The 26,097-nt window shown below is 45.4% G+C and overlaps 1 protein-coding gene across 1 annotated transcript in view; it reads right to left on the bottom strand.

Annotated features, from left to right (window-relative positions):
- Positions 1 to 25,806, bottom strand: part of LOC140715546 (E3 ubiquitin-protein ligase HUWE1-like) — a 95,268-nt gene extending 69,462 nt beyond the window's left edge. The window contains exons 1-6 of the mRNA XM_073027901.1: positions 25,746 to 25,806; positions 23,681 to 23,820; positions 20,717 to 20,792; positions 18,245 to 18,343; positions 14,314 to 14,441; positions 8,845 to 9,010 (exon numbers count right to left, since the gene is read on the bottom strand). Coding sequence (XP_072884002.1) covers positions 8,845 to 9,010; positions 14,314 to 14,441; positions 18,245 to 18,343; positions 20,717 to 20,792; positions 23,681 to 23,820; positions 25,746 to 25,806 — 670 coding nt within the window. The remainder of the gene's footprint in view (positions 1 to 8,844; positions 9,011 to 14,313; positions 14,442 to 18,244; positions 18,344 to 20,716; positions 20,793 to 23,680; positions 23,821 to 25,745) is intronic.
- Positions 25,807 to 26,097: the final 291 nt, after the last annotated feature.

Here is a 26,097-nt window from a genome sequence, read left to right as displayed (position 1 = left end):
CATGTAAGGAATCTGCCCAGACGCCGAGAGAGGTAGTGACACCTGACGCAGGCCGCTGGGCTCGGACGATGTTGTTGCAATCCAAACCGTCAATGGCACCAAGGTGAAATGGCAGGAAACAGAGAAGCCGTGTGGAAGAGGGGGAAGGGGCTGGGTGGCGGGACGAGGATACAATTAATTAATGCGACTGCCCTTGAAGATGCCAGGACAAGTTAACCTTGTTATCATATATTGGAAACACAGTATGTCAGGCGGCATTTGTGGAAATAGAAATGGTTAGTGTCTCACGTCTGAGACACCACTCATGGATCTGAAATTAACCCCTTGTTTCCTTCCACAGATGCTGCCTGGCCTGCTATGCCTTCTGTTTTTAGCTCCAATTTTCAGCATTTGCAGGACAGTTTTTTTTTTGGGGGGGGGGGGGTGTTAAACTGGCACTAATTTGCTTTGTTTTGCACCTATAAGTAGGAATGGGCATCTACCCTCAGTAACATGGCTGCAGTTCACTGCGTAAGCCTGTGACTGCCTGCCATTGAATCCCTGCCTTTAACTGTGACTGCTTTAAGTGTGTTGTTCAGGGAGCTGTAGACAGAGGGTGTAGAGAAGGGGTACAAAGACCCTCTGCTTCATGGTAGGGGTCCATGGCATAAAAGAAGGTTGGGAACCTCTGGTGTAGGTGGAATAGGGCGAACTGTGCCCATCACTGGACACCATCTTGTTGCTGGGTCAGCCAAAGTCAGGGAGGTATGGCACACCTCACTCCAGAGACATACAGCATGGAAACAGGTCCTTTGGCCCAACTTGCCCATGCCAACCGTAATGCCCAGTGAGCTTCAACCATCTAAATCCCTCCTCTGTATGTGCAGATGGCTGTTAATGTGCTAATGTATTAACTTCGCTAATTTGTCCAGCTTGGCCACTATTTCTGGCAGCTCATTCCAAATACACACCACCTGCTGCATGAAGAAGCTGTCCCTAATGTCCGTTTTAAATCTCTCGCCTCTGATCTTAAACCCTTGTCCTTAGTAACTCCTCCCTGGCTTACTCACCTTGCTTATACCCCTAATGACCTCATATACCTCAAACTCCAGTAACACAGGGAATAAAGTCCTAGTTTATACAAACTATCCCCCACTCACAAGTCCAGGCAACATCATATAAGCATATAACAATTACAGCATGGAAACAGGCCATCTCGGCCCTTCTAGTCAGTGTCGACGCTTACTCTCACCTAGTCCCACTCAGCCCATAACCCTCCATTCCTTTCCTGTCCATATACCCATTCAATTTTACTTTAAATGACAATATCGAACCTGCCTCTACCACTTCTACTGGAAGCTCATTCCACACAGTTACCACTCTTTGAGTAAAGAAATTCCCCATCGTGTTACCCCTAACTCTCAACTCGTGTCCTCTTGTTTGAATCTCCCTGATAAACACATGCAAAATGGTGGAGGAACTTGGGAGATCAGGCAGCATCTCTGGAGAGGAATAAACAGTTGCCATTTCAGCCCAAGATCCCTCACCAGGACCAGAAAGGAAAGAGCAAGAACCCCTTTCAATCCTGATGAAGGGTCTAAACCCAGAACGTCGACTGTTTAACCTCTCCAAGGATGCTGCCTGACCTGCTGAGTTCGTCTAGCAACTGCTACAAGTTATTTTGGATTTATGGTGTCTGCAGAATCTCTTGCGTTAACATCCTGGTAAATTTTTTCTGCACTCTTTCTAGTTTAATAATGTTCGTTATGTGCTGTGTTGCATGGCATAGGCGATCATGGTCTTGCCATGACCATGAATGCTCTTGGCAAAGTTTTCTACAGAAGTGGTTTGCCATTGCCACCCTCTGGGCAGTGTCTTTACAAGACAGGTGACCCCAGCCATTAACAATACTCCTCAGAGGTTGTCTCTCTGACATCAATATGATTACATAACCAGGACGTGATATGCAACGGGTGCTCATACAACCATCCACCACCTGCCTTCCATGGTTTTACATGACCCTGATCGGGGAGGGAGGCTAAGTAGGTGCTACACCTTGCCCGGGGGTGACCTGCAGGCTAGTGGAGGAAAGAAGTGCCTTGCATCTCCTTTGGTAGAGACGTATCTCCACCATGCCAGTTTAATAACATCTTTCCTAAAACCGGGCGACCAAATCTGTACAAAATATTCCAAGTGTGACCTCACCAGTGTCTTATCTAACTGCAACATAACTTCCCAAGACCGTACTCATTGCCCGGTCCAGTGTATCAAACACCTCCTTCATCACTCTGTCTGCCTGTGTCGCCGCTTTCAGGGAACCATGCACTTGTGAACTCTGTACATGTGGTGTGACATATAAAACTGCCAGTCTAGAGGGAGAATCTTCCTTTCAATCCAGTTGTGTCAGTGTGTTTACCACAGGGCATGCATTGAAGTTGTGAAGGAAGTGTGCAGGGCTTGTTGTTTTATTTTCACACAGAGAGCAGGGGGTAATACACAAAATGCTGGAGGAACTCAGCAGGCCAGGCAGTGTCCAGAGAGGAATAAAGAGTCCATGTTTTGGGCTGGGGGCCTACTTCAGGATTGGTTAACAATGGAGATAAATATGAGAGCTCTAGTATGCAGAGAATGCAGGGATAGAGACATGTTGTAGTGGGAAGGGATTGAAATGGTTCTTCCTGTGCTGTATTATTCTGTGCTTTACACTCTTTATCTTCCAGTTACCTTGGGGAAATCTGAACTAATAAGCCTGATTCACTGGACCAGAGCAGAGAAGTACAACCTCTGGGTAACCCCCAGGCAATCAAGGCAGCTAACCAAGAAAGTCCTGTAGCATCCTAACCCCTCCCTCATCTAAGGCTGGAGAGGGGCAATTTCACTGTACAAACCTCTTGCTTCAAGGCTGTGCAGTGGATTTCAGGAGGACAAAACAGATTTATCAAGCAGAGTGAATTGGAATCCATCCTTATTGCAAATAGTGCCAGCTTCAAACCTTGATGAAATAATCATTGCCCCACCAGTTTCAGTTTGGAGGCAAGGTGGGCAGATTAAATGGTCATCACTTTTCCAGTAAGAAAGGCAAGACTAAATCAAGTGCTTCTGTTACGGTCAGTGAGAGGGGTGGGATCAAAGGCTGATGCTTCAGGGAGGTGCTGGGCATTAACTGGAGAGTGAGTTTACACATTCAAAACACTGGAGGAACTTAGCAGGTCAGGCAGTATCTAGAGAGGAATAGAGTCAATGTTTTGGGCCGAGAGCCTTCTTCAGGACTGGAAAAGGGGGGGGGGGGGAAGTGTGAGGAGGGAGAGGATAGCCGGCAGGTGATAGGTGAAGGCAGGTGAGGGGGAAGAAGGATGAATTGGGAAGCTGTCAGGTGATGGGCGGGAAAGGTGAAGAGGTAAAGAAGGAATCTGATCAGAGAGAAGAGTGGACCATAGGAGAAAGGGAAAGAGGGGAACCAGAGGAATGTGATGGGCAAGTGAGGAGAAGAGGAGGTTGAGAGGAGGACCAGAAGGGGGAGTGGGAAGAAATTACTACAAATTTATGTTCATGCAATGAGGTTGAAGGTTACAGACAGAATATGAGGTGCTGCTCCTCCAACCTGAGAGTGGCCTCATCGTGACCACAGAGGATATTTAGTGAGTTGATCTGCCTCACTCACGACCCCCACCTGGGGAGGGAAGAGACGCTGGTCTTTTAGAAACACTGCGCAGAACCCAGATGCTCTGCTGACCCCATGGGGCCAGTTTACTTCGAGAGCTGGCATGAGCAGAATAGAAGGCGCGGTTCGAGTCCTACCATGATTGTCATTGCCATTATTCTCATCGTGCATTGCCACAGGGAGGTGAAATGTACGGCTGGCAGCTGCACCAAAGCTCCCAAACAGACTGTCTCGGCGAAGGGGACCAGCTGACAGTGAAAGAAACAAACGGCATGTGTTTGGTCGTCTTGTTCTTGGTTACAGGCTTATCAGATTCTGAGCCAGAGACGGAGCTGTCATCAACCTGCAGCACTCACTCCCCCTCCCGATGCTTGATTCCAGAAACCTCCCTTCCCTAAGAATTAGTAACCATCCTTCCGTTGCCAGTGGGAAATCACAAGGCACACCCTGACATGCTGCCCGCACACCAGCTATTGCCAACTCTCACCTCATAGCCAGAACTTACCCATGTGTATCAATTCCCCTCAAGCCCATGCCGCTGCAGTAGCAAGCTCCAAGCTCACTCTCTGGATAAATTCTCCACAATTCCAGCTTCCAACTATTAGTAACTACTAATACCCCCGAACTCTCTTCACCACATTGACTGCCCATCTTCCTTACTTTGTCAACCACCATAGCACTTTCTTGTTAGGATCACAATGTACTTGTGTATGGCACGATCTGTGGCAAAACAAAGCACTTCACTGTCTTGGTACAGAACATAACACAGTAAAAGGCCCTTTGGCCCACGATGATGTGCTGACCTTTTAAGACCATAGGATATAGGAACAGAATTAAGCCACTTAGCCCATCCTGCCTGCTCCACCATTTCATCATGGCTAATCCAATTTTCTTCTCAGCCTCACTCTCCTGCCTTCTCCCCATATTCTTTCAGGTCTGACCAATCAAGAATCTATCAAACTCTGTCTTAAATATACATAAAGGCCTGGCATTCACAACTGCATGTGGCAAAGAATTCCACAGGTTCAGCACTCTCTGGCTAAAGAAATTCTTCCTCATCTTAGTTCTAAAATGATGCTCCTCTATTCTGAGGTTGTCTCCTCTGGTCTTAGACTCTTCCACCATAGGAAATATCCTCTCCACATCCACTCTGTCAAGGCCTTTTACCATTCAATAGGTTTCAATGAGGTCACCCCTCATTCTTCTGAATTCTAGTGAATACAGGCCCTGAGCTATCAAACATTCTTCTTTTGACACGTCATTCAATCCTGGAATCATTTTCGTGAATCTCCTTTGAACCCTCTCTAATTTCAGCACACAAGGAGCACAAAACTGCTCATATTACTCCAAATGAGGCTTCTCCAGTGCTTTATAAAGTTTCACCTTTACATCCTTGCTTTTATATTGCATTTGCCTTCCTCACCAGATTCAATCTGCAAATTAACCTTCAGAGAATCCTACACAAGGACTCACAAGCCCCTTTGCACCTCAGTTTTTTTGTATTTTCTCTCCATTTAGAAAATAGTCAACCCTTTCATTCCTTCTACCAAAATGCATGACTGTACACTTACCAACACGGTACTCCATTTGTCATTTCTGTGCCCATTCTCCTACTCCAAGCCTTTCTGTAGTGCCTCTACTGCCTCAAAATTACCTGCTCTACTTATCTTCATATCGTCTGCAAGCTTTTCATCAAAGTCATCAATTCCATCATCCAAATCATTAACAGAATGTAAAAAGAATCAATCCCAACACAGAGCCCTGTAGAACACCACTAGTCACTGGTAGCCAACCAGAAAAGTCTCCCTTTATTCCCACTCTTTGCCTGCTGCCAATTAGCTACTGCTTTACCCATGCTAGAATCTACTCTAAAATCAATCTAACCCTTCCTTCATAAGCCCCGCATTTTCAATCATCCATATGCTTATCCAAGAGCAATATGCACGTGACAAATACCAACACAATTCAATATGATCATAGCTGATCAGGCCTCAAATCTTCCTCGGCACCAACGTCCCACAGCCCTTTACCCCCAATCTTTCTTTAAGCACCTCCGGTCCCAGCCTCCACAGCCTTCAGAAGATTCACTCACCCATGTAAGAAGCAAATTCTAAATAAATACACTGCAAACAACCCCCTTATCCTGAAATTATGTCCTCCAACCAGTGAGAACATCATGACATATATCCTTTCCTCTAAGAGAACAACAGCCTTGTTGTGGTTTGAGGGTTCCATGCCTCAACAGCCCAGAGAGCTACATTGGCTGGAGTTAGGGCTTTATGCTTTGGCTCTTGGTGGGATCACCCATGCCAAACAGGTCAAAGGATAGAGGCCAGATTAAAAGTGGATCACTGGTCCTCTAGGTTCAGGGGTTCAGCTCAGGGCTAACAACCCTGACTGGAAAAACAAAACTGTTATGCAAACAGCAAAGAAGAATCCTTCTACATCCGAGTTTGACAGTATACCTGATTCTCCACCCAGGATTTGCATGACTGATAACTCAGGGGAAAACTCAGGGGAAGCTACTGGCATGATAAAGGAAGCCCTGAATGTCACCAGGACCTTCATTGCTCCCCTGAATACCTACAGTATAACAGGAAGGAATACATCCTTTACTAGTATAAACATAGCCTTTCAAGGAGCAGTGGATGCCAACTCTTTGGAGGTGCTTAAAGAAAGATCATGGATGGAGGGCCACGGGACATTGGAGCTGATCAAAGACCCCACCAACCCTGGACATTCTCCTTCCTGCCCCCAGAAATCTCCAGGCTCAAGGACAGCTTCTATCCTGTGGTTGAGTGGTTCGCCAGAACTCGACTTCATAATCTGCTTCGTCACATCCTTGCACCTTATTGTCAGCCCACCCGCTCTCTAACACTTTAGTCTGCATTTCCCTTGTACGATATCAATGCACTGATGTGATGAAATGATCTGTATGGATGGCATGCAAAATTATTTTCTACACTGTAACTCAGTACACGTGACAACTTTTAACTAATTTACCTTGTAGGTCGCTTCAGCTGCACTGACAATCATAATAAATGTGATTTTTCTTGTGTGGTCTGTTTTGTCATGTCATGTGCTTTTTTGTGATATCATTCCGGAGAACGTTGTCTCATTTTTTAACTGCACTGCATTTGTGGCTTCTAAATGACAATAAGCTGAATCCGAATTTGAATCTGAATCTGAAATTAACATTTCCAATCAGTATTGGCTTTCCCAAAAGCATTTCCTCTGCCAGTTCAGAGTCTGGCAGGTGACGCCTCATTATCTTACCTATGGCACAGACATGACAACCAGTGCCTTATAACAGCCCAGAAACTGAAGCCAGCCTCTCTTTCTACTTGCCTCAGACGATGTTTTAATTTCTCAGCACAGTTTTTGTCTGCTCAGGATGCCCACTCTTTGTGGAAGAAGCATTGTGACAGCTCGTGAGTGGGGATGTTACACTCTGAGAGGCAGAAACCAATTGTACACAGCTGATACTGTTTCAGTTTATCACCTTGCTCTTTAAAAGGATCGGAAATTAGTTCATTCAGCCGAGGGTTTTTACTTCTGCCCGAATTCCAACTGAACAGGCTCACAATGGTATTTTTGCTCAATTGGGTTTGAAACCAACTCTACCCTGTTTCTGATTCGACCAGCCTGCATCTGAGATGTCTAGTTCTTAGCTCTAGCCATCTATCTACTTAATGGATAAAACCTCTTCAAGGGGTGCAGGGTGAAAGCAGCAATAATTTAAACAGTCCTCTGAAAGGAGTCCTGCTCTTTAAGTGTGCAGTTTGTACGGTCCAACCACACAGATGCCACAGTCATGAAAACACACCAGTGCCTCTATTTCCTCAGCAGACTAAAAAAAAGTACGTTCCTATTGACCCTCACCAATTTTTATTGAAGAAGCCTAAAAAGCATACAATCCAGATGCATCGTGGCTTGGTAGCGGAACTGCTCTGTCAATGACGTTAAGAATCTATGGAGAGTTGTGGACACAGATCAGCACATCATGGAAACCAGCCTCCCTTCCAAGGATTCTTGTCCATTTTTCCCACTGCCGCAGTAAAACAGCCAACATAATCAAAGACCCCCAGTTGTTCTCTCTTCTCCCCTTCCCATCAAGCAGAAAATACAAAAGCCTGAAAGTACATACCATCAGACTCAAGGGCAGCTTCAATTCCACTAGTATGACAAGATAGACGCCGGTCCTCCCAAGTCTACCCTGATGTGGCCCTTGCACCTCAATATCTACTTGCACTCGACAACCAGCCTCATACAAGCCCAGCAAAGCACAGTTCTTGTGTGCTGAGGATGCCCAGGCTACTGTGATTGAAATCACCCACTCTTTGTACTGCGACAGCTCGTGAGTGGGGGCGTTTACTCTGTCTGAGACAGAGACACATTTGAAACCAATTTTACACAGCTGGGACTCTTTCATTTTATCACCTTGCAATGTGTAAGATAGTGGGGCAAGTCACTGAACTGGCAGAGGAAATGCTTCTGGGGAAGCCTCGGGAATTGACCAAACCTCCACAGACCAAAGTCTAGCTAGACAAGAATTTTCACACAGGTTTTCACTGAGAGTTGGGCTAAGTTTGAACTATTTTATGCAACTTCTCCTTCCACTAAAGCTACTCTCTTTACATCCCATGGAAATCAATTCCTTGTTAGTACTGATTCCAATATCCAGAGTAACGAAAGACTCTTTCAGTCGACAGGAGCGGCCCATGGCCAGTTCAGATCCTCTTAGACAGTGGGATTCAACTGCAGACTGAAACTTAAGGTACAAAGTGGAGGAGACTTGTGATCTTCTATCTTTGGCACATTCAGCTCAACAGCAGCTCCCCCCCCCCATCCCCAAAACAATTAACACTTAATGCCAGGACCTGAAATATCTTGCTAACAGCAGCTTGGAATCTGGTTGCAATGGATTCAAAACAACCACTACAACAAGCTTGTACATTTCACCCAGAGTTAAGTAATGGGACAAGTGAAAGGGGTTATTCCAGTATCAAAGCAAAGCTAAAATTTAGAGAAGGCATGTCAAGGTTAACATTTCAGGCAGAACCCTCCCTCAGTCCCAGATTAGGGATCCAGTCCTCATTAGCACAACAGCAGGCTTTTCTCTGGATTGGTCCATAGACCGTATGTATTTACATTACTGTACTGATTTTTGGAGCCCCCTGCCATTGCTGAAGGTAGCATCTTACCTGCCGTAGAGAACATGTTGTCAAACTCGATGATTAGGTCGTCCTCACGGTCAAAGCGGACAAGCGACTCGTCAATGTCTGGGTAGTCTTCATCCAGCTCCATTTCGGAACCTTCTTCATCCTCATCATCCTCGTCACCCTCCTCCTCCTCCCCTTCCTCATCGTCCTGCAATTTAAAAAAAATATGCCGAATGGCCTGAATAACTCTGGCAGGAGTCTTGGCTCCTGCTCAAGCTGATGCTGCGAGTGTGGTGTAGGTCTCTGCACAGCCACCACTCTAAGATATTAGGAAGGCAATGCCAGAATCCTTCCTATGTTAGACCACAACATAGAAACAGCATTAGGCCATTCAGCCTGCTCTGCCATTCCATCATGATTCATTTATTATCCCTTTAACACCCTAATTAATCAAGAGCCCATCAATCTCCACTTTAAATATAACCAATGACTTGGCCTCCAGAACCATCTGTGGCAATGAATACCACAGATTCATCACCCTCTGGCTAAAGAAATTCCTAATCTCTGTTCTAAATGGACGTCCCTCTATTCTGAAGCCGTGCCCTCTGGTCCTTGATTCCTCACTATAGGAAACATCCTCTCCACATCCACTTCTGGGCCTTTCAATGTTCGATAGGTTTCAATGAGATTCCTCCTCAGACTTGTAAACTCCAGTGAGGAAAGGCCAGGAGCCATCACATGCTCCTCTTAGTTGACTCATTTATTCCTGGAATGAAACTTGTCAACCTCCTCTCCAATGCCAGCACATCTTTTCCTAGATAAGGGGCCAAACACTGCTCACAGTATTCCAAATGCAGTCTAATCCAAAACTTATAAAGTCTCAGCATTGCATACTTGCTCTTATATTCTAGTCCTCTTGAGATAAACGCTACCATTGCATTTGCCTTCCTTACACTGACTCATCCTGCAAGTTAACTTTTCGGGAACCCTGCATGAGGACTCCCTTTGATTTCTGAATTTTCTCCCTGTTTAGAAAATAATCTACATCTTTATTCCTTCTACAAATGTGCATGACCATACACTTCCCTACACTGTATTCCACGTGTCACCTCTTTAACTATTGTCCTAATCCAAGTCCTTCTGCAGACTCCCTGCTTCCTCAACATTGCCTATCCTTGTATCATCTGCAAACTTGACTACAAAGCCACCAGAAAAGGAAATACGCACCTACTCTCAAAGCGTGGACAAATGAGAGCAAGACCAGGAGAATGAAAAAGGGAATAGAAGAATTGCAGAATGCTACAACTAGTAGCCTTACAACACCAGAGAGCCAGGTTCAATCCTGACCGCAGGCACTGTCTGTGAGCGGAGCTTACACGCAACAGCATATGATCTCCCCACACCTCCCCCACTACACATGGCAAAGACATGCAGGCTAGTTGGTTAGCTTGTCTCTGTAAGTAGCTCCTGGTGACAGGCAGAACCTGCAGGGCAGCTGATTGGTATGGAGGAAGAATTTAAAAATGGGATAAATGTTGGATTAGAGTAATGGGTGTTTGATGGCAAGTACAGAGGTGATGGGCCAAAGGGCCTATGAAGGCTCACTTAACTGTGACACACTGATAAGTCTACAGATACAATGAGGATATTGAATTTATATCCAGCACTATAAAACTATAGCACACAAATGTGGAATGGAAAAAACTTATCACGAAAGGTCTGGGGGAAAAAATTGATTGGTCAGCTTCAGTTTTTAATCGTGGGAATTGCCATGGGGGATTCTTGAAAGGATAACTTGCAGGTTGAGTCGCTGGTAAGGAAGGAGAATGCAATGATAGTTAGTATTCATCTTCAGAGGACTAGAATTTAAAAGCTTGGATGTACTTGGGTGTATTGTGAGCAGCTTTTGGCCCCTTTCCTCAGAAAAGATGTACATTGTAAAGGGTTTAGCAGAGATTTACGAGAATGACTCCGGGAATGACAGTGTTATCCTATGAGGAGTGTTTGATAGCTCTGGGCCTGTACTTGACAGAATTTAGAAGGGGAGTCTCACTGAAGTCTATGGAATATTGAAAGGCCTAGATATAGTCGACAGGAAGAGGATGTTTCCTTTAAATAGTGGGGATGTCTAGGATCAGAGGGAACAGCCTCAGAAATTAGGCACAACCATTTATTACACATTCTTCAGCTAGAGAGTGGTGACTCTGTGGAATTCATAGCCACAGATGGTTGTTGAGGCCAAGTCATTGAATATATTTAAAGTGGAGGTTGATAGGTTCTTGGTGAGTCAGGGCAAAAAAGGTTATGGGGAAAAAGCAGTTCAGAGGGATAATAAATCAGCCATGATGGAATGATGGAGCAGACTTGATGGGCTGAGTGGCTTAATTCTGCTTCTACATCTTATGAAGTGGAACATTGGAAGCTGGCATTAGAAATGATAATAAAATTAGCATTCAAAATAAAGCTGGCAAAGTCCACAAAGGATAAAAGCTCTGGTTCAGCACTGCCTGAAGTCATTAGAATATGGCATGCATTTGCGACAATGATGATAAAGACACGATCACACATGCCAAAGTTGGCATCATACCTGCAGTTAGAAGGGAAGTGTAAGGTGTCCAGGGAACTGTGAACAAGTCAAATTAATTGTAGATGGGATTAGGAAATCCCAGCCACTGTATTAAAAAAATAGAAAAACACTTGGAATGCAAGAATAATGAAAATTCAGTATGACTTTCAAAAGAGAAAGTCTTTGGAAATTGTTCAACCTGAGGTAAGCAAAGAAGACACACATTGGCCATTTTTCTTTTTAGATGCTGCCTTTGTTGCTGAATTATCCTACAATTTTCAGACTTCCAACAGCTGAGGCTTAACAGTGAAAGATAGCTGATTCACCTACCTGTTCGAGCAGAACAGTGTAAAGACATAGGAACACAATTAGGCAATTCGGAGAATTGAGTCTCCTCTGCCATTTATTTTCTCTGCTGATTCATTTTCCTTCTCAACTCCATTCTCCTGCCTTCCCCTTCATAACTTTTGACACCCTTATTAATCAAGAACCTACCAGCATCCGCTTCAAATATACCCAGTGACTTGGCCTCCACAGCCGTCTCTGGCAATGAATTTCAAAGATTCACCACCTTCTGGCTGAAGAAACTCCTCTTCATCTTTGCTCTAAAGAGATGTCCTTCCTTTCTGTGGCTTTGCCCTCAGATCCTAGACCCTCTCACTATTGGAAATATTCTTTCTGCATTCTAAATTCCAGCATGCATCTTCAATAGGACAGAGTTAGAGGGTCTATTGCAGAGACACCTCAATGAAACACACCAAGCAAAACGAAGATGTCAACAAACAGAAGTTGGACTGTTACAATATAGTACAATATTGATTCAGACCCCACTCATCTGGTAAACAGTTTTATTTTTGCCACTGTACAGTGCAGTATGTCATTTTGCATGTCACCCCTACAGATCATGTCATCACATCAGAGTTTTGATGTTAAAGATTAAAGATTAGCTTTATTCCTCACATGTACATCGAAACATACAATGAAAGGTGCCACCTTGTGTCAATGACGCCACCCAAGGATGTGCTGGAGCCAGCTTGCACATGTTGCCCGCTTCTGGCTGCAGCATAGTATGCCCACAACTTACTAACCCTAACCCATGTGTCTTTGAAATGTGGGAGGAAACCCATGCAGTCATGGGGAGTACATACAAACTCTGCAGACAGACAGTAGTGGAAAATGAATCCCAATCACTGATGCTACTAAGTGTTACACTGATTACTATGCTACTGTACCAGTACATGATCTATATTTCACCCTGACAGGCATCGAGACACTTGACTTTTGCAAAGTCCTTCATCAATCATGATGGTGTTGGTAGGAAGGGCAGCCACACACTCAACATGGAGCTAAGTACTCTCTCCACACCCAAGGCCACCTTCTGAGTCCTATGGCCTGCATGAGATCATTTGGAAAAGATGAAAAGTTGCTGCCTGAATGTAATTTCGTACCTGTTTGGATTGTTAGAGGAAATCAGAGCACCCAGAGAAAACTTTTCTATCTGTGTCTCTGCCCAAATATCTCTTCAAAGCTGTGACCGAACCTGCTCTAACTGTGAAGCTACTTTCAAGAGCCAAGCCAATCGGAGGCATATGAACTTGAAGCACAGAAAACAAAGATGCATGTGATTAGCAATGGCATCTCAGATGTGGTTAAGGAGGTCATGCATTACAAGAGACTGGAATCTGGAGCAGATGTGGGAAGAAACAAATTGCCGATGTTTGGGGGACAAAACCCTGCACTGGGACAGTTACTGGAGGTGATCAGAACTGGAGTGACAATGAGCAGAGAAACACACATTGATCCTTCCCAGATTATGAACTCCCAACCCACATACATCCATAAACTAGTGTTGGAAACTGCTGGGATGGCTTTCAGGGCCTGCAGGGATACTCTGCCATATGGGAACTCTGTCTGTGGCTGCTTTTCCTATTCGCAAACTGTTTGGGTTGCAAACAGTTCACAGGAATGGAACACTGTCAGAACCTGAGGAGGATCTATATAGAAAGGTCATTAACATCAGCAGCAACACATAATAAGACCATCTTTAAAAAAGACAGCAAACCAATCATATAAGAGACTGAAAGACAGTGATGTTAATGGTTGGACCAGAGCATAATTCTGGTTGGCGTATTTGCAACATCTGGGGTATGTACCTCTCTTTCCCTTGGAGAGAAAGCTCAGGAGTAATGCTAAGGTTTGGGGCCCTTATCTAAGAAGGGTTGTGCTGGCAATAGAGGGCCCAGAAAAAGATCACGTGAATGACCCTATTAACGTATGAGGAGCATTTGGAGGCTCTGGGCTTTGTATTTGTAGGAGATTAGAAGAATAGGGCAGTGGGTAACTCATTTAAATCTACTGACTACTGAAGGCCCAAGATAGAGTGGACGTGGACAGGCTGTTTTCTATAGAGTCAAGGACCAGAAGGCACAGTCCCAAAACAGAATGACGACTCTTTAGAAAACAGATGAGGAGGAATTTGGGGAATTCATTGCAACAGACGGCTGTATAACGAAAGTCATTGGAAGTATTTAAAGTGGAGGCTGATAGGTTCCTGATTAGTAAGGGCGTCAAAATTTATGGGGAGAAGGCAGGAGAATGGGGTTGAGAGAGAAAATAAATTTTCTACAGATCAAATTGCGCAGGAGGAGAGGAGAAGGAGAAACGTCCTGCAGTTACTCACCTGGACTATTCCAACAAAACCACCCAAAACCTGCAATCAGTAGTCCTGGAGTGGACTGGGGGGGGGGGGGGGGGGGGGGGGGGCGGGGTTAGACCTTGAGTGCCTCCAACTTCCCCTCCCAATCTTACAGTGACCTAACCCATGGGATGCTGGGAGTAACCACCTAAAGGACTACACCTCCAAGGACAATTTTGGAGGAGTAGTAAACACCAGACAGGCGATAAACAAACGTACAGGTGGGGGGCACTCCAAGACACTTCCTCACCTGGTCATCTTCGTCTTCCTCCTCTTCCTCATCCTCATCCTGGCTGTCCTCATCATCTTCGTTGCTCCCACTGCTGTCCTCCTCCTGTGTGTGCTCCTCATCATCAGGGTCCAGGATGTTCATGGAATCTGCGTGAAAGGAGAACGGCTGTGAGCGGATGCCAGACAACCGGACCTCACAGAGGATTAGTTACAAAGAACCGACTTGGCCAGAGTTAAGATCTTTAATGTGCAGTCAAATAGCTCAAAGCATTGGAGGGGAAGAACTTATCTAGATACATGCAACAACAACTTTCCACATAGATCTCATGAAAAAAAAAGGAAATGAAGCAAATGAACACTGATGCTTTGTGTGTGTTGCTCTGGATTTTGAGCATTTGCAGAATCTGGAGGTAATGCTGTCTTGCTGTCTGTCGAACGAGGACAATGGCTCTTTGCCCTGGGGTCCTTCAGCACTGAACATGCAGGGCAGGTGAAGCTTTGGCTACAGGGTCACCTGCTGCTGCACTAGAATGCCAGTCCACATCCGCCTCCAGTTCGAAAGCCGTTGCTGATTTCGTTTCTCGGCGATGCCTCCGACAGATACTGAAGTCCAAGGTGAACATCTGGAAAAATGACAGTGTGTGGCAACTACTGCGGGCGACCCCCAGCACATTCTTCAGTGTGTTGGTTGTTGACACAAACTGCGTATTTCACTGTACGTTTTGATGTGCATGTGATAAATTTGAATTAAAAGGAAATGGGACTACCACCTGCACGATGCATTCATTTTCAATGGCAAGCATCTTAATGGGTGGCAATGGCTGTTTGAGATTGTTGGCCAGTTGCCCCACTGCTTGTAATGCTTTGTCCCAAATTGCTTCTGACTTCTGGAAGTCCTCAGGGTGGGAGATGAAACTTTCACCACCAGCATTCACCCTATGTGGCCACAGTATTGCGTCCAGGTAACTTCCAATTTACAGCCACTGAACAGACTTGGGGCTGAGCGGCCATGGGACAGAGGAGAGCTGATGGAGGCCTTTCCTCCATCATGATTATCCCTGTTGAGATGTCACCACACAATGCATGGAACTAACCAATCCATGTCCTGATGAAGGGTCTCGAACCAAAACACTGACAGCTTATGCTTCTCCAGGGATGCTGCCAACCCTGAATTCCTCCAGCATTTTGTGTGCGTGTTGTCCATTCTGAAAAGTTGCAAAATTGTCTCAATGCTTTGCAAGTCATTAGCTGATATTAATTTGGTTGTTCTAAAAGGTCCTGAGGACATTTGGGTCCAGGACACTGTCTGCACCCATATCATAGATCAGATCTGAGGAAACATTGAGGCACAATGTCATGAATGGCCCCGAGTCCATGCTGGCTCCCTGGACAACAAACCACCAAACCTGTTAACACAATCAATTTTTCCCTTATGTATTTTCTCTCTGTTGTTTAATCAATTTGGTTTGAAGGCATTAATCCTGGTACCACCAGCCTTGTAGTTTGAGAGTTCCTGGTCATGAATCGTCTTTGCACAGGGGGCTTTGGCCACCAATGTGCCCTGGCATCCTTAGGCTAGACGTGACTCTTGTCAGGGTAGGGCTGGAGTGGTTTTCTGGAGCTGTGGGATCAAATGCAGAGACAGCAGAAACAGGCACTGACCATTGACACTCCCGCTCTTTGCAGCCGAGGTGGCGAGGGATCCTGGCTTCAGTAGTGTCTTCCCTGCCTGCCAACATTGAGGACGAGTGCACTGATGGCAGCCTCTCATGTGGGATAACGGTCAGGAATGACTTTGGACTGATCTGCTGATGGTTGGCGCTTAGCGTGTGCACTGCCTAATTTGCAAATTTGTCTGCAGGCACACCCGGCATGCATTTCTACACCTTTCATTAAAGTCAGGGGTGGTTCTATTGGTTGGAGGTCACAGTAGAGTGAATGATCCATCAGACAGCAAGATTACGGACTCCACTGCTATGACTCTTGTGGATCTTGAGATGCTGGATCTGTTGTAGATTTCACATCTCAACTGGCACGGCAACATAGCGGTTAGCGTAAAGTCTTACAGCATCAGTGGAGGATCAGGGTTCAATTCTTACCGGTGTCTATAGAGAGTTTGTATGGTTTCCTCATCATCATGTGGATTTGCATTGGGTGCTTCAATGGAGATGCTTGTGGGCTACCTCCAGTATATCTTCAGACTGCGCTGGTTGTTGACACAAAAGCCTCATTACACTATGTTTTGATGCTTTGTTGTAGCGCATATGTGACAAATAAAGCTAACTTTCCACCTTTTCCAATTGTTCTCATGGCAGGCCTTAAGACTGGATGTCCACGGGTGTGGAGAGGGAGAATTTAGCTCCATGATAAGAGTGTGCTGGCCTTTTCAACCAACACTGTCATGACAGGTGTAGTACTTTGCCAGGTCAAGTGTCTGAGTGCCTTGTCAGGGGGAAATCCAGGTCATGTACCTGGACGGTAGTGTAGCGGTTAGTGTAATGTTTAGTGTCTGGGGTTCAATTCCCACCGCTGTCTGTGAGGAGTTTGTATGTTCTCTCCGTGACCGCGTATGGGTTTCCTCCAGGTGCTCTGGTATCCTCCCACACTCCAAAGACGGTCGAGTTAGGGTTACGAAGTTGTGAGCATGCTATGCTGGCACGAATGGTAGCAAAACCTGGAGGCTGCGCCCAGCACATCCTCTGACTGTGATGGTCGTCGATGCATATGACACATTCCACTGTATGTTTCGATATACATGTGACAAATAAAGCTGACTTTTTCTCCAAGTCAAGCTTTGCCAGGGTTTGTACTTCATTAAACACCGCAATTAGGGGCCAAGCATGATGCTGGCATCTGAAACAAGGTGCAGACCAGTCAGGGAAGGAACGATCAACCAGCATGGAGACTCAGCTGGAATGGCCTCTGCCTCGATGCTCCAGTTCCGCTCCCTGTCTGTGTGTGGATTTGGAAGTTTCCACTGTGAAGTTCCCAAACGCTGCAGGCTGGTGGGTTAACTGGCTGCTGAGTGGTAGAATCAATGGGTCTTGATTGGGAGGTAGGGAAATGAGAGGCTTGAGGGGTTGAGGACATGGCATTTGCAAGATACTTTGCTTGCCCCCAGGGCAGCCACTTTTCTGCCTTTTGCTTGCTGAAGAGGAATGAAGAGTTGAATTAGAGTGTAAAAATGGTTGCTTTTTTTTTGTTGTTTAACTCCCCTATGCTTGCTTATAATTTTACATAATCACTGATGCGTTCGGCGAATTTTCAGTAATTGTGTAGCTATTTCTATAGTTTTTCTAGTTTCTCTGCAGACTGTGTCACAACTGTTTCAAAGTTCACCTCGTCAATGGAATGTGACTGATCTCTCTAGTGAATTAGTTTTCAGTACAAGATGTCCACAACTTCTTTGTGTCTTTTTTTTCTCTTTTCTTCACCTCCTTGCTTTTTCTCTCCTCCTTACAGCAGGGCTGAGTTGATTAATGTTACGAACACCTACTAAGACGGCTATTGTGACAAAATTTATGCCTTGTTCTTGACTTCTGAGCAACCTCTGGATCAGTATCACCAGACCCTGCAGAGAGGAGCTCAAATGTAGTGAGAGAGAGAGAGAGAGAAAGAGAGAGAGAAGAAAAAGAAGAACAGGGACAATGGATGAAGCAGCTATGGGGGGGGGGGGGAATGAAGTCGTCAGGAGGGGGGAAGGTATTAGACTGGTTGGGATGGGGAAGGAGGGGAAGAATTAGACGAGGCTGTACTACGGAGTGTGAATGGGAAGGGTAATGATCAAACAGTGATCCCAAAGCTTTGTGCAGTGCCCATTTCTAGCATGCCGCACACACAAAACTCTCTTCCTTTTTTTTAAAAAAAATGATGATGATGCAGGGTTGATAATAGAGGGTTTCTCCTTCTGCACAGCAGTAAAGACAGTTTTTTTTTTTTTTAATTTGTACCTTCTCGGTTAGCCTGCAGAGTGGGCGCCTGACTGAGATTTGAGGGAGCCTCATCCATCAACACATCCTCCTGGGACTCATCCTCAGTACTTCTGCAAGCTGTAGCGCCGGAGGAAGGAAATAAAATAAAATACAAAAGAGGTGAATGCAAGGCCACGACAGTGCATTCTACATTTTTCCACAACACACCATCGGCTTTGGGCACTTGGATTCTTCCTAAACACACGTTTGCACTCGGGAGCTCTAATCCTCAGGTTTTGAGTGTGCACGTGGGCGATGAGTGGCTCAATTGTGACCGAGAAGTATAATCATCACGTACACTGGAGCGGGATAGCTAGCAGTGCACGATGTCGATTGGGAAACAGCTTTGTTTTGCCAGCGCTGTCAATTTAAATCTCAATGCCTGGTGGCCTGGCAATCAATTTCACGCTTTGGATCGAGGTGGCTCGGGAAAGGCAAAGCAAGGGTCTTCCTTTGGTTTCTGGCATACCACACTGCTCTCTACTGTCCTTGCAGAGCCTTCTTCAAGCGCAACACTCGGAAGGAGGTACAGGCGCTAGAGACTCACCAAAAGCAAACTGTGAATGTCAACTGTGTGGTGTTAAGGCTGGGTTGGGGGCTCAGCTGTGTTCGTGGCTGTGAACATATATATGAAAGGGATTTGGGGATGTGTTCAGGGAGGGGTGAAGGGAATAAGGGTGTGTGTGTGTGGGGGGGGGAGAGGAGGGAACGGTGAAAGTGAATGAGGGAAGTGGGCCACAAATCAGGAACAGAATTGGCTTTCAAGCTGCCGGCTTCGAGCTATGAGCAGAGGTACAGGGAGCAAGTTCTTGCGAGGGTGTGTCGCAACTGAGGAGGAACAGGCAGACGAGAAGGGAGGAAAATACAAAAAAAAAATTGCTTGCATCACCCTTCAACACACAACAACAGTGACACATTCTGGGTTCTCGATTACCAGTGCTAGTCAGGCACAGTGTCGCATCAACCACCATCTTGCATCGACATCCAACTACGGGCACGCCTGGGGTCAACATTAGGTAGATGCGACTGCCCTGAGAACATTTACTTCCATTCCTGCTCTCTGGGAAACAGAGCCAGCATTCCCACAATCACAGATGAAATGCTTCTATACCACGCTCTTCAATCACTTATTTAACTGTCTTAGTGTGCAACAGAGTACTGTGCAAAAGCCTTAGGGGTATATATACATACATATATATATATATATATATATAGAGCTAGGGTGCCCAAGACTTCGACACATTACTGTAGTAATTTAATGTTCTGCTGCTGCTGAACAAAAAAAAATTTCATTACATACGTGAGTGATGATAATCCTGATTCTGATCTGGGTCTCTATTGTGGACTCAGAGTGGGAAGGAGACAGGGAGAGGGGAATCATGGATGGAAAAAGGGGAAGAGATAGGGATGGGAGTTTGAAGCACCAGAGAGACATTCTGTAATGATCAATTAACTTATTGTTTGGAATCAAATAACCTTGCCTGGTTTCTCAGGGCTGAGTGTGTCTGCACCCTCACCACCAGCACTCCTCCTCTGCTACCTGTCCCACACTGCACCTTTGCCACTCACAACATCCTTCACTCCTGCCAGGTTTACAAACGTGCTCTTCGCATCACATTGACAAATACAGTACTGTGTAAAAGCCTTAAGCACCCAACTTTATACATGAGCCTAAGACTTTTACACAGTACTCTTACATTATCGTATTGCTTTATCCCTCTCTATCATGGCTCCCCACACCCTGTGCACCTTCTGGTTTCCAACAACGCTGCTCTGAAAGACAGCAACCCCATGACAACACCTTCAATGCCCTTGCACTGAGCAGCATAACCGTCTCCTCATACTGTCTCCTGGCTCAGCTCCCTGCAACATCACTCATCAATGAACATTCACATTGCAAACACCGCTCCTGAAAGACAGCCCCCGCATGTTTATCCAACTGCTAAAGTAAAACTTCTGTCACTCCGGACGCTGGCTGAACCACTGGGTCCTCCTTCCTCATGGTTTGTTGGCAAATGCAACATGACCATTTCCTCCACCTCCCTTCCACTTAACGTAAAGGAGGTCCTGATACTGAAGCTCTACTTTCACTGCGCACTCTCCAACTTCAGATTTTAATCTCGGAAAGACATTGTTGGCTCAGCCCTAAAGGAAAATTGAAGCCTTTCAGCAGAGGAAACCACCAGGTAAAGTCCATAGAATTCACGTGATCAGAGCAGGCACACATGAAGACACAACATAAAATAAGCACATTTCTATTTATCTAAAATTCCACAGGATTGTTCTTACTACTGCCTGAATCTGTTTACACCCACTAACATCTCAAAAGGAGATTGCAGAAACCAAAAGCCCGTATGCCGTGCACCCGGGTTCTTGCAGAGAGAAGTGGAGTGTGCACGCGCACACTGTACCAGGGTCACACTTCATTGCTGGACGGCGTGTCCATCTTACCGATGATGGTGCTGCTCACAGTGTCCACGTCCCTCTCCAACAATTCGTCAATGAGATCTTCCAGCTCGTTCTCAACCTGGAAGCAGAGAGTGAGAGAGAGTGAAGCAACTCAAATATCTCGCCTTTTTAAACAAGAGGAGACGACGATGTCACTGGGTGTTCGTGTGAGGGGTCTTGAGCCTGAGAGGTCACGTGATGCCATTCCTTTACAGAAGAAACCAAGATAGGCGTTGACAAAAATTTAGCAATTTTATGATGATTTCTGTTGCTATTTTATATCCCAAATTTGATTAAACACCCACTATTATGGTGAACTCTGGAGAAGAGGTGGAGATATCGCCTACCAATTTCAGAATCAGATTTGATTATAATCAATTTGGATAATAGAACGTTAAAGCACAGTGTAGGTCCTGGCCCACAAATTCTTGCTGACCTTATACCCTTCTCTATGATCAATCTAATCCTTCTCTCCTACATGACCCACTATTTTTCTGTCATCCCTACACCTATCTACGAGTTTCTAAATATCCTGAATGTGTCTATCTCTACCACCACCCCTGGCAGAGTGTTCTAAGCACCCACCACACTCTGTGTGAAGAGCTTACCTCTGACATCACCCCCTCCCCTATGCTTCCCTCCAATCACTAAGGATATTAGCCCATATCAGTCATTTATGTCCTGAGGAAAAGTCTCTGATTGTCCACTCGATCTATGCCTCTTAACATCTTGTACACCTCCATCAAGTTGCCTCTCACTCACTTTTGCTCCAAAGAGAAAGGCCCTAACTCACAAAAGTCTTTGGCTATCCACTTGAAACTTGTTGTATTGCAGCAGTAGTATGATGAAAATACATAAAATTGTTACACCTTACAAAATAAATAAATAAAAAGGTAGTGTTCATGGATGATTCAGAAATCTGATGGCAGAGGGGGAAGGTGATGTTTCTAAATGGCTCAGTGTCCCTCTTCAGGTGCCTGTACTTCCTCCCTGATGGCAGTATCAACAAGCCATGTTCCGGATGGTGAGGGTCTGCAGTGATGGATGTCGTCGTCTTGAAGTACTATTACACCAGCATAGAAAAGTGATTCGTTCATTACGTGCCATGCTGTAAGACATGGGCGATCACGGTCTTTTCCTTGACCATGATTGCTCTTGGCAAATTTTTCTACAGAAGTGTTTGCCATTGCCTTCTTCTGGGCAGATGGGTGGCCCCAGACATTATCAATGCTCTTCAGAGATCGTCTGCCTGGCATCAGTGGTCACATAACCAGGACTTGCGATCTGCACCATACGACCATCCACCACCTGCTCCTGTGGCTTCATGTGGTCCTGATCGGGCCCAAGGGTGACATGCAGACTAGCGGAGGGAAGGAGCACCTTACACCTCCTTTGGTAGGGACACATCTCCACCTCGCTACCCTAGAAATGTGATACGCTTTGTTCTGATCAAGGTCCCACATCCAAACTGTTAACCCTAGATCTACACATGCAGCATTTTTTGTGTGTTTCTGGATTTCTAGCATTTGCAGAATTTCTTGATATTTCAACCCCAGATGCTGCCCCACCTGTTCAGCTCCCAACATCCTGTGTTTGACTGAGGCAAACTATGGTCAGAAGAGGTGGGAAGGGCACAGACTCAACAAACTAGAACACAAGAGTGGACAGTGCACCTACAGCATTGTGTTTGGCAACTGGCCTTCCGCTGAGGAGGTGCGGTCTGATCTCACGGGCAGACAGGACAGGCAACCCATCGTGGACAGGCATGTTGCCTTACTGGCACAGAGGGCCACAGGAAGTGGCCGAGGTAGGTACATTAGCATGGTGGTTAGCAGACTTTCCAGTGTGGGTTTCCTCTGTGTGCCCTCTTTTCTCTCTCACATTCCAAAGATGTATGGGTCACATGGGTGTAATTGGTTAGGGTTAGTGAGTTTGGGCAAGTTATGTTGGCACCAGAAATGTGGTGATATTGCCCCCAACACAATCCTTGCTGATTTGATTTGATGCAAACAACGCATTTCACTGCATGTATCGATGTACATGTGACAAAAAGGTAATCTTTAAACACTGCACAGGATCACCGATAGCAAAGGTTCAGAGGAACATGGGTCAAATGGGACCAGCTTAGATGGCAGTCTTGGTTGACATGAACCAGATGGGCTGAAAGGCCTGCCTCTATGCTATATCACTGCAACTGGGCCATTGTACCATATGCCCAGAGAGAAAGTGGACATGGAGAGGATGTTTCCTACCAGAGGGAAAAGCCTCAGAATAGAAGGATGTCCATTTAGAACAGAGATGAGGAAGAATTTCTTTCGCCAGAGGATGGGGAATCCGTGGAGCTCATTGCCACAGTCATTGGGTATATTAAAGGTGGAGCTTGATAGGTTCTTAATGAGTAATGACGTCAAAGGATACGGGAAGAAGGCAGGGGGTGAGAAGGATTATAAAAAAAAAAATCAGACATGATGGAATAGCAGAGCAGACTTGATGGACCAAATGGCCCAATTCTGCTCCTATGTCTTCTGGATCCATTAGGATATGGGATTCCTTCCTTCCTCATCTTGTCATCCAGTTTCTCCTTAAACTCTCTTCTGTGATTTGCTTCGCCACTCATGAAAGGGCAAGTTTCACCATGGCGACTTTCCGAATGCCTTCAGGATTTATTACTGACCACATCAGGGTCCCAAAATCAGCCTTCCCTGCAACTCCTCCCACAAAATGACAAGATTTCTCAAGACAACTGTTCCAAAACAACACACTAATCAAGTTACTTCTCAGTCTGTGTATGATATAGTCCCATTCTGGTCAGCCCTGGTTTTGCCTCCTTATAACGCAGAAAAGCCTCGACACCTTCTCCAAGTACGGTCTTATCAGGTTTAACTCCCCCTTTCCACCTGGATCCCTCTAGAAATTCTCTCTCCTGTGTGGGACTGACTTCCATGAGAGCGGCAAGTGCTCATTTACCTGCATCTCCTGGGCGTTCAGAACTTCGGATTGCCCGGTGATCACCACTGTGTCCGCTTCGGGCTCCCCGTCCATGATATCATTGTCGCCTACTCCAGTGGGGGCGTGATCTTCGTGCGCTTCAGTCTCTCCTGTCTCACCTGTGGAATCAGACGGGAGCAGCTTAGGCAAGAAACTTGGTTGGCATGCGCCATTTGTGTGATAGGCCTATTTCCATGCTCTATCACTATGACCAGGCCTCTGTATACAATCAGGGCTCCCTATTGATAAATCAGCCCTGGGGTGGTTCTCTGAAAACCATCTGGGAGAATGTTTCAATGGTTAAGGAGGCAACTGATAAAGTGGCCACTGAGTGTGTCACCATATATTACCCTGAGATACATTTTGTTGCCACCATTGACAGTAGAGTAGAGAAACATAGTAGAATCAACGAAAAACTACAAAGACTGACAAACAACCAATGTGCAAAAGAAGACAAGCTATTCAAATACAATAAATAAATAATACTGAGAACATGAACTGCAGAAAGTTTGAAAGTGAGTCAATAGGTTGTGAATAGGCTTCCTCAGTAAATATAATTAAGACAAGGCTGGACAGATTTTTGAATAGTAGGGGAATTAAGGGGAAAAGGCAGGTAGTTGGAGATGAGCTCATGGTTAGATCAGCCACAATCTTATTGAATGGCAGAGCAGGTTCGACAGGCCAAATAACCCACTCCTGCTCCCATATCTTATCTTCTTATGAAGTTGTTCAGCGTTGAGGTAAATTGATGATGACGATTGTCACCTTTGATTCGACCAACGGTAGCAATGACGCCAGCAAACTGAAAACACTACAGCGTAGTGGTTAGCACAACACTATTACAGGTCAGGTGTTAGAGTTAGGAACTGAATCCCAGTGTCCTTTATAAGGAGTTTTTGTATGTCCTCCCCAGGAATGTGTGGGTTTTCCCTGGGTGCTTTGGTTTCCTCTTACAGTCCAAAGACTTAGTGGGTAGGTTAAATGGTCATTGTAAATTATCCCGCAATTGGGTTAGGGTTAAAATCAGGGTTGTCGGAGGCTAGGCGGTGTGGCTCATACAGCGCTATATCTCTGAATAAATAAAAAATATTAATATATTAAATATGGCATTGGAGCTGTACTTAGTCTCAGAGTCATAAGTATAAAGTGAGTAGAGTAGAAGGCTAAGATGATGGTCTTGTGGTACACCCGTGCTGCTGGTCTCATCGCTGACACACCAAGCTTCAAGATCTTGATCAGCTGGCAGAGAAAGAGAAAAGCCCTTCTGAGACATCCCCAACACACGCTGCCCTCGGGGTGGCTGTCGCCCACCTCTTTGCAAACCATGGATTTGCTCGGAGGGTATGTGATGAAGTTTTAAGGGAATTGGAGGGATTCTTAGACTCTTGTAAATAATGGGTTAAAATTAAGCGCCACCTTGTGTATGCTCTGTTCTGGATAGTGTGCAAAGTTTGTCCTTCGCTGAGGAATCTGCCTTCAGCTTGTTTAGATTAACGACTCACAGCTGACCCTTAAGAACGATATGGGAGCTGGGTTCACACAGGTCGCACACACTATGCCTTACGGTTTTTCACCACTGAATTAAGTTCCCTCCTTTGCCTAATGAAAGAGAGTAACTGATAAGGATTGGACAGAACATTCATTTGTAATTAAAACTTCGATTTAGTGGACTCTCTTATCAAAGTAATTAAATTTTGCTCCAACAGACCTGGTGAGAATACCAGTTTCTGTAAGTGTTCTTTGTTTCACTAGTTCTATAAATTGTAACATTTCTGCATGTTAGACAGAAGGACGTCATGAGCCGCCAGAGAGAGAGAGAGAGAGAGAGAGAGAGGTATTCTGTCTCTCTGATGCTCAGCTCTGAGCTTCTTGCCGGCTGAGTTCGAACAAATAAACTGGTGAAAGGATAAAGTAAAGAACTGTTTGTGGTGTGGTTATTGGTCCGGCAAATTTAAGTTTATATTTGGTGCCATGACTCAGATCCCAACATAGGGAACATTTCTCTGGGCTGAGTAAGCGACCAAGGGTTTGAATCGGACACAACCGAGTGTTTGGGCTCTCCGAGATGTTTTATCTCTGGCCACTCCTTGTGTCCGGTCAGGCATTCTGTCCCTCGCCCATCAAAACTTGTACCTTGACAGGAACCACCCAGACCAGAAGAATAAGGTAAGCAGTTGTTTTTGTGAAGTACTAACGGAGAATAAGGCTAGCAGTTGTTTTTGTAAGTATTAAAGTCTGCGGGTGACATTGGCTATTTTACATTATGCTCGGAACGGGATTACGAGCCCCGGTTGGAAGAAGTGGTCGCTGCTGCCCAACGAATTCGGTAAAGGTTTGCGCACGCCTCAGGATATGACCGGCTGAAATTTGATGATAAGGATATGAGACTGGCAGCC

Source organism: Hemitrygon akajei, chromosome 24, assembly GCF_048418815.1.
Source record: "Hemitrygon akajei chromosome 24, sHemAka1.3, whole genome shotgun sequence".
In the NCBI taxonomy this organism is placed as follows: Eukaryota; Metazoa; Chordata; class Chondrichthyes; order Myliobatiformes; family Dasyatidae; genus Hemitrygon; species Hemitrygon akajei.
Note: the sequence above shows the minus strand (reverse complement) of the source record. Positions and strands in the feature narration are given on the sequence as shown.